Source organism: Convolutriloba macropyga, chromosome 5 (assembly GCF_964194025.1).
Source record: "Convolutriloba macropyga chromosome 5, txConMacr16.3, whole genome shotgun sequence".
Lineage (NCBI taxonomy): Eukaryota > Metazoa > Xenacoelomorpha > Acoela > Convolutidae > Convolutriloba > Convolutriloba macropyga.
This window is the reverse complement of record NC_134472.1, coordinates 40,614,585-40,623,673: the sequence shown is the minus strand read 5'-3', so window position 1 is coordinate 40,623,673 and position 9,089 is coordinate 40,614,585. Positions and strand designations below refer to the sequence as shown.

At 36.5% G+C, this 9,089-nt stretch overlaps 1 protein-coding gene across 2 annotated transcripts; it reads right to left on the bottom strand.

The window, feature by feature from the left end:
• Nucleotides 1-1,227: 1,227 nt before the first annotated feature.
• Nucleotides 1,228-7,116, bottom strand: LOC142340011 (hydroxymethylglutaryl-CoA synthase 1-like). 2 transcript variants are annotated; one of them, XM_075390405.1, is made up of 5 exons: nucleotides 6,816-7,116; nucleotides 3,123-3,449; nucleotides 2,427-2,772; nucleotides 1,903-2,073; nucleotides 1,228-1,720 (listed from the first exon to the last, which is right to left on the bottom strand). In XM_075390405.1, the coding sequence occupies exons 1-5, from the start codon at nucleotides 7,060-7,062 to the stop codon at nucleotides 1,384-1,386; spliced, it is 1,428 nt and encodes a 475-aa protein (XP_075246520.1). In that variant the 5' UTR covers nucleotides 7,063-7,116; the 3' UTR covers nucleotides 1,228-1,383. The 2 variants fall into 2 exon arrangements, with proteins under 2 accessions (XP_075246520.1, XP_075246521.1); XM_075390406.1 differs by having other exon boundaries at nucleotides 2,451-2,772.
• Nucleotides 7,117-9,089: the final 1,973 nt, after the last annotated feature.

Here is a 9,089-nt window from a genome sequence, read left to right as displayed (position 1 = left end):
ATTCCACGGAGTTGGTGGAACAGTTTAACACATTGGTTCTTCCTCGGTTGACTCATCAAAAAATTCAGGGGCATTTTGTCATTACGGCTCTGAGCAACCTTCTTGACAGGTAGACAAACACCAGAGAAAAATCTGGACTTATCTGTCCCCACCTCAATCAGGAGCCTGGTTGACGGCACCGCCTATCCCGGCTCTTGGTTTAGATCATCAGCCCAACGAATTTCGAGCTACTCTGAAATTCCTGTTAGGAGTTCCGCTATATGACTCAGAAAGGAAATGACCCTATTGTAAGACAGAGATTTCGGACATTTTTGGGGATCATGCCGTTTCATTTCATGGTGGCGAAGACATCTCGCGCCATGATAGAGCAAGAGACAATAACCGCGGCTTGCAATTCAGCGAAACTTTCCTGTTTCCGAGCAAAAATATCTACCAAAGAACTATTCAAGACCAGGAGACGTGTAATTGCCCAGTTTTATAGCAGGACAAATGGATAACAGAGGCATGCATCCCTATCGATAGCATTCAATCGGCTCACTCGGGTGGTATCAATAGGCGCCATGCGTGGCACAATCACAATGCTGATTGCTAGGGACGCACGATTGTAACCCACAAATGGCAAATGGACTGTCACCTGTCGTGTTTATTTTTTTTTACGAATGAAGCTGTATCGCCCAATTGCATTGATTTAACCATAAATTTTTCGTCTAACCCAATGAGCGGGGAGAGCGCAACTATTTCGTTTAGAGATATTGTCACCCGGGATAGCTTAGAAATATTGTCACCCGGGGAGGGGATAGCTTCCATTATACGATGGTGAAGAATAACGCGAGTAATAGCAAATTGGGTGCAGTACGCGAATACCAAGGGAGCTGCTGTGATTGGATACCGGAATGATTCCATGATATTCTCAAACAATAACTCGTGATCATCAATTGTTATTTTTTTGTTTAAACAACGCTTTGGTAGAACCAAGGTTAATTCATCAAACATAATCGATAAAAATTTTTAAACAGTTCTTAAACCCACATGTTTGCTTACTGTGCATTCTCAGCTGTGCTCTTTGCGTTAATTATTTTCCATTTACTTTTTAAACCGAATTCTAAACAGTTCATTTTGTCACATTTGGTCCACTGGGCATTTTCTAATCAGTCTAGCTCATGCCATTTTTCTATCGAACACTGCATAAGTAAAAGTTTCCCGTTTCAATTGCTTTTGTGAAAAGAGTAATCAATATACAATTTATTATGGAACATCTCTTTATAAAAACCAAATTTCAATTACTTTAGTACATTATTATCAAGTTGCAGAAGGATCCATCATAAGATTTAGCACCAGCATATGAAATATTTTCTGGGACTCAATTCGAGCAAAAACAACATCTTATTTTTCAAACTGATGACAATCATAAGTTCTTCTGTATTTCTCATCAACTCGAACAAGATAATAGGTATCATTTTGCAGACTTTCTGCCGAGTGTTGAGGGGTGAAATCAGCCCTATTATGTGTTTCTTCACGTTGCTTCAGAACATCCACAAACTTTTGTGGAGTATACTTTATTCTGGTGTCCAGAACAGAGTCAACAGAAGTCAGGGATGACAGCAATTTGCTTATCTTTGAAACGTCTGATGTTGTTGTTATAGAATACATGGTAGCAGCCATTCCACTCCCGTATGAAAACATTGCCAACTTGTTGTTACACAACTCGGAACATGATCTCCTGAAACAGTTTGATTTCATCACATCAGCATTAAGACGAAAAAATGTTTTTGGAAGTAAGTTTGTTTTCAGAATCATAAATTTAGCAATCTACCAAACCTATGTATATTATTCTAATGGTTCACCTCAACAAAAACCTTAGCGATCAAAAATATAGTTCAGTCATCTAAATAAAATACTTACGAAGTTAAGAAAGAAACAAGGCATCCATACAATGAAGGCGTATACATATTGCCTACTCTCTGGGCAATGCGCAATGTAGGAACTGTCTTGGCTTCGAAGAGAGGTTTCGATATCTCCAGAAGTGCCTTCTCCAAGTTGCGGTTATGATACGATCCCTTCAGGGTGATATCACTAAAATCAAGCTTTCCAATAAAGCAAATTGCATTTTTATACTAATTGTCGTGGAAGCCCGGTAGTCGGTTGGAGAAATTGAGTAGCTATTACTTTTTATTAAATCATGGCTTAGCTACCGAATCAAATTGTTGTTACTATTACGTGTGTTCATTTCCATTTTCATCATTGTAAATTTTGCGGGAGTTTTTAAAGGCACGATCTTGTTGGTAACACTAATTGTACTCAGCATTTATTAACTTGTCTGAGAAGATATGAGAATATTGTTGAGACGTGCACATGCAATGCCACATTCTACAAAGTTCTTAACTTCCACAAAAAAGCCCATATACTAGTTGGAAGCAATAAGTTACCCAAATGTTTCAAGTTTTTCAAACTTAGGATTCGCTTTCGAAGCAGGTCCCTTGTTGATGTACTCGGACAATACTAATCGGCCAAGCGATTTCTGAACAATCTTGCAAAACGGGGTGTGGAACATAATTGCATCAAAGTTGTCCAGGCTGAATTCTTCCTCTGATAAGTCGCCAACTTGACCTTTTGACCTCTGTAGATTGAACTTAGCTCGATATCTCTCATAGCAGATGTCCAGAGCGGAGAGATAGCATTCGATCGATAATGGACCATCAACTTCTGGATATTCAGAATCCAGTTTTGGTTTGTAGAAGTCGTATACATGCTTCATGTGAGTACCCCTCAGTCCTGAAACAACATGGGTATGCTCTCGGGGGTTGAATTACGACATTTTAAATCTCTTTCACTGGGAGACATTCTTTTTGAAAACAGCAAAGATTAAATTAATAGTTGTCAATGTTTTCTTATTCTTGGTCAGTGGGATTATTTCATGTTCATTTAGAATCAGCTCGCATCGTTAAACCCACGCAATCTTTGCTCAAACTTCTCATAAGCCTGATCGAACAATTTGGCTTGTCCGTTTGAACTGATTTTATTTTGGATTTGAGTTACCAACGAGCAAAAAGACATGCTATTTCAAGCAAAATACATCATTAGGATACTACATGCAGCAATTTTAAGTAGGTCTAGGTTTGTACCTCTGTCAAGGACAAGAGCAGCATTGGGGCCAACAACCATGGCAATTGCACCAGCTCCACCAGTACATCTCGCATTACCCACTGAATAAATTGCTATATCTGCCGCCACAACAAGAGCAAAACGGCCATCCCAGTTACTACTCTCAACCCATTGCACAGCATTGAATAGAGCAGAAGTTCCACCGTAACATGCGTTTATTGTGTCGATGCCTTCGAGGTCGGTGTTATCTTCAAATAGCTGCATTAACACCGTTTTCACTCCCTTGCTTCTGTCCAAAATTGATTCTGTTCCAACTTCAAGACGTCCGAAATCTTTCGTCGAATAACCTAAATTAGAAAAATAAGTGCTGATACCTTTCTTAAAACGCAAGTACGGACTACCGCGATAATTGAACAACCATCTAGCTCTGCTAACATTTCTTCACAATGATAACGCTGCCACAAAATTAACCTTTCTTCGGGAACAGTATAGAACAAGGAGGCTGTGCGTACGCACATAATGTTCCGACCCTGCTCATCCACATTCTTGACTTAATTGGCTACCAAATGATGAAAAGATAGAAAACTTTCAAGAACATAAAAACCGTTCAATAAACCACTAATGGAATAAAATAATGGCACATTAGAGGGCCGATGAAACTTGTTATTAATAGGACTGTTAGAAAAGACAGTAAAAAAAATCAAATGATAAACATTAATTAAGACCAAAACCCGATTTCTATATTTAAAAAATCAGATGAAACCTGAACAAAACAAATTAACCTATAATTCAGTAGAAACGATATGGGACCTGTCCTCGATCGACTGGGTAACAGGTCGACAAAAAAGAGCAAAAATGTGCAAAGTTAACAAATAGGTTTCTATTATTGCAAACAATTAATTTCAAGATCACTAATTTAGATGTTAACCGAAATCATAAACATACCCGGCAGATTGCCGGAAAATAGCCTCCGTTGATTCTCATAACTCTATTGGGATTGAAAGAAAAGAAAAAATCAACAAAAATTGATTTTTGTACAAAAACCCTTTAAGTGCGATTTATTTTGATGTCATTTCGTAGTTGAACATACTCCTATCTCTCAGTGAGAGGCTACTCGGTCTAGTATCAACACCAATAAGCATTATAGATAGTAACTAAAACTTATGAGAACAAAGTTCAAGTACCGGGCATCTAAAAATGGGATTTATGGGTTTATCCCGTTTATTTCTTGACTTTGATTTTTTATACTGACTCTCTTCATTTTGAATTACTTTGCTGAGCAGCTGCTGTTTAAAAGGACTTTGAGCAGAATGACAGAAGATTAAAACTAGCCTAGAGAAGTCAAAAAGATTTCACGCAAAATGTAAAAAGCGGCAAAAAGGTAAAGCGAAAAAAAGTTCGACGAGTAAAAAAAAACATAGCAGGACAAGTCCTGACGTACAATTCAAAGAATTTTCATTGACTAAACAAAAACTAGACCTATAAGGGACTATGAATGAATTGGGAAAACCATTTCCGAAAAAAATCAGATAAAAAAAATAAAAAAAAAACAGAATAAATTTCAAAATGCCGCATGTGAACAAAAAAACACGAGAAATAAAAATTTGGTTCAAACAAAAAAACTAGGCCTAGAATGAACTATGAATGTATTGGGAAAACCATTTAGAAAAAAATCCGATCCAAAAAATTGAAAAAAAACAACAGAAAATCAAAATGAAATTGCCGCATGTGAACAAAAAACCACTAGCGAGAAAGCGAAATTTCGTTCAAACGCCGTTTTCCCACTTTACTTTAAAATTAGAGCAAAAATATCACGCCGCAAAACCACTCGCTTTCGCTCCATTTCCTATTTCGGCGTGACCAAAACCACTAATCCAATTTGCTTCAAAAATCATGAAAATGTGTGAACAGATCTCAAAAAAAGACAGCGCCCCAATACAATTCAAATTCTTTGAATTGTAAAAAATAGGAGCGCTATAATAGCCGGCTGAGAAGATGAGGGCGGCTAATAAAAAAAGTTTAATTATATCTCCATAGGAAGCAATTAAGACGTGTCACTATCCAGTGAACGTCATACGACTACAAAAAGAAGGCAAATGACGGCAAAAATGAAAAGTTCAATTCAACTGAAATCCTTAAGTAGGTTCAGTTATACGACCTTGGCAAGCATTGCGACATTTCAATATCTGGCATAAGTCGTACAACGACAAAAAGATAAAATTAGGCACAAAAAAAAGGAAAATCTATTAAATTTTGCTAGAGAACTGTCTCAGCCCAAAAGCAAACAATTCAACAAAAACAATCAACATACTTAGATACGCCTTTTTTCAACGCTGTGCGTCTTCCCAACTATCCTTTCCTTCAACTGGACTTGTCAATGAGGTGGTAAATCAACAGGGAAACAAAACGAGCCTATAAAATGTGCAATTGTGCTCAAAACTTAAATAAAAAATGAGAAAACTCGAGGCATCAAAACCAATAAACAATCAGTGAATATAAAACCGTTACAAACATTAAACTATAACTCAAAGGATTTCCGCCTGTTTTTACTGAGACTATGCCGCCGTCGAGAGAAATAAGACAAAATAGTTGCAAAGTTCAAAAATTCACAGATATTTTGAAACAAATATATTCAAAGTCATAATAGACATCAGATAACTACTAAAAGCATTGTCTAGGTTCACTTATACCTCCTAAAAAAGCCAATTGGATGTTTGGTTGGGGAGACTAGGTCATTGGACAACAAAAACAATGAACAACTAGAAAAACAAATGAAAGCAAAACATAAGAGGTCCAAAAAATTTTACGAAAAAAATTCAGAGCCATAAAAATCATGAGCTTAACTCCGAAACCAGAATATAAGTTTGTTAGGCCTCACTTTCTGCAAATAGTTCCTGTCAATAATTGAGCCCTGATTTGAGATCCTTGCCAGGAACTTACAAAGTCTATAAATGCGGAAATATTTTGTAAGAAAAACATCGCCCCATTAAAATCTGAAATTTAATACCTTAATGATCCATGTGGAGACCAAGATGAGCCCTGATATTGCTGCGCGTCTAAGAAAACACTCAATTGTTCAAATCGTTGCGAAAGATTAATTTTTAAATTCAATAGATCAATAGTTTAAATTTGCAAACAAACTATCACAATTATATTCCAGGAGACTCTTAAAGCCAACGGGAGTACAACGAGCTCTTTTTTGAGATTACAAAGAATATTACTGCAGTTTTAAGTTGTCTACTTCCGGCAAATTTAAAGAAAGTGGGCTAAAACAAAATTTCCATTTTTTTGAAGAAAAAAGTATGAATTTTAAGAAATTTAGCATAAATTCTAGCCAAAAAAACTCGGATCGAACATTTCAGCAATCTTCCTCTATCTGTAAAGATAAAATCAATCCCACTACCGTTAACAATTTCATCATATTTTAGCAAAATAGACAAAAATTTGGTCAAAAATACCTAAAATGTTGATAAAAACAACGGAATATCGTCTCCTATTCACAAAACTTTAAACCTCGATAACTCCCTGTAAAAAGCGAAAATAAAAAAAATATCTTTTTAATTCCATATTCTACGCTGGACGGTCTTTTTAATGATACCATCCACAACTCTCTACGATGGTTATATCCATCGGCCAAAATTGACTGAACAAAAAACCCTTTGAGTATATAGTTCCTCCACCCACTAAAGTGGGTCGGAACAATAAAAAATTACCTTGTCTTTTCATCAACCTGCTCACGGCAGTTAAACACAGGGAATTCACATCCTCATTGTCGCCGACGAATCCCATTTGTTTCTGCCCCAAGCCTACTGTGTATTTCCCTTTGAACTTGTCACCGCCATCGAACAGCTCTAACTCAGCTTGATCAACATAATAGTTAGGAATGTACAATTCGAGAGAAATAATTCCCACCTCATCAGGCCAGGACATAGTGCTCTGGTATCCGTTTTGGTATACCATGGCAACAGCAAAAAGATACTACCAATAACAGATCTTAAAGAATAAAGCGGAATAGGAAACCACTGATTATTTACCACAAAACCACAAACGTCATTAGTTGGTGCAAAATGATTAAATCTCGACGGAAAAATTGTCATGTGGTGTATTACAGCGAACTACATGTAGGCTGTTTGTAAATATCAAAACATGAAACTGCTCTTCTCGAAGCGTTAGCAATGTTCAATCTTTATTCTGGCATGGCTCACGGCTCATTTTATGTCTTATTGGTACTGAAGCCTAATTGCTTAAGTTTAAATAAGTTTAAATCATTTTAGATGTAAACACTCCAACTTTAAGTTGTTAAAACATCCTAACCTGATGATGCTAGTTATAGAGAAAAGGTTTGTTTTAATTAATTAATTATTATTGACTTAGTTCCTTTAGCCTAATTCCTTAGCTTACGAGGCTAATAATTTTGCCAGCCAAAAGTTTATTAATATATAAGCTTAACCTACGCTAACAGATGTGGTATACATTTTATGCCTCTCATGCCAATCCAATTTGCCAATTGGGTAGTTTTCTCAGGAACGTTTAAATTTTCCAGTACCAATTTCTGATACAGCACGTAGTAGTAGTATTAGTAGTAGTTTACGCTTGTGTCGTGGCACTAGGGTTGACATCCCTTTATTGGTTGGCTAATTTGACCTTCTGTACTGGATTGCAGTTGTTGCAATTGCACAAAAAGGTCCACGTACAAGAATTGGCTTCAGAATAATGTCTAGAGAAATAATTCCAGTATAATTCGGTTAATCGTTTTTTGTTTAAGCTTTCAATAGCTAAATTGGTGATTTTACCGATAAGATTCAAAAGTTAACTAGAACGCCTAGAAACTTTCATCTGCTTTTTTCGTTCTTGTTTGATTTATGTTTATTGGCTCAAATTGTCTGGTATTTGGTTGATCATCACAGTTTTGGTTTCTAATGATCGGAGTAATGATATTGTAATTTCCTGAGAGAAAAGCAATTAAGAGAAGTAGATCGTGTAGTTCTATATATAAAGAGAGAGGAAGTAATTTGAGCTTTCCAAGCCTCTTCTTGTAATTCAGTTCCCAGTTGTTTAGGATCCAACAGCTTTCTTTTGAACGCGCTCAATCTACTTCGTCTCCGTTTTGTTAGCGAACCAGGCTTGAGTTGCATATGTAACAATAGGTACGACATATCCTGCTTACGCTTTGGGTTTTGCGCTTAGTTTGGTGGAAGTTGAAGTAGTTCTTTTTAAGAAGTAGAACGCTTTCAGTGCCTTTGAGCTCCTTTTTCCGACATTAGGTTTCCTGTTCAGCTTTGGCGCCAGTGTAACGCCTAGATATTTTTGCTCGTTCGCTAGGGTAAAGAAAAGTTCTGTTGTTTAAACTTAACTTGGGTTTGTCTTGACTTTTGATTTGCAAGATATAACACTTATTTTTCATTTAATGTCATTTTATTGTTTAAACACCATTCTTCTACTTGTTCTATATCGTATTGCATGTTTTCACTATTCGTCGCACCGAGCTTAAAATCGTCTGCATAACCAAAGGCTTCACAGTTAGTTACTTGTAGAGGAAGATCGTTAACAAAAATGATGAATAGAAATGGGTGGACCTAGTAGTGATCCTTGTGGAACACCACTTGTTACTTGCACTGTTTCAGAGTTAAAATCATTAAGCTTTACATATTGTTTTCTTTTACTTAAGTAACTGGCAATGATTTTCAAGAAGTTTCCGCCAATGCCTAGCTTTTCAGTTTTCTGTAGCAAAATGTCATGTGGAACGCTATCGAAGGCTTTTTTGGAGTCCAGAAACAGAACCAAAAGTTCTTCTTCATTACCATCAAATTTGTTGTAAAGATGATTTAGGAACAGCAACATCTGTGTTACCACCGACCTGTGTCTACAAAAACCATGTTGTGCATTATGTATTGTCGTTTTTACAAGGTCATATAGTTTGTTAAATATTACTTTTTCGAAAACCTTTGATGTGTTGCAGAAAAGGCTTAGAGGTCTGTATTGCTTCA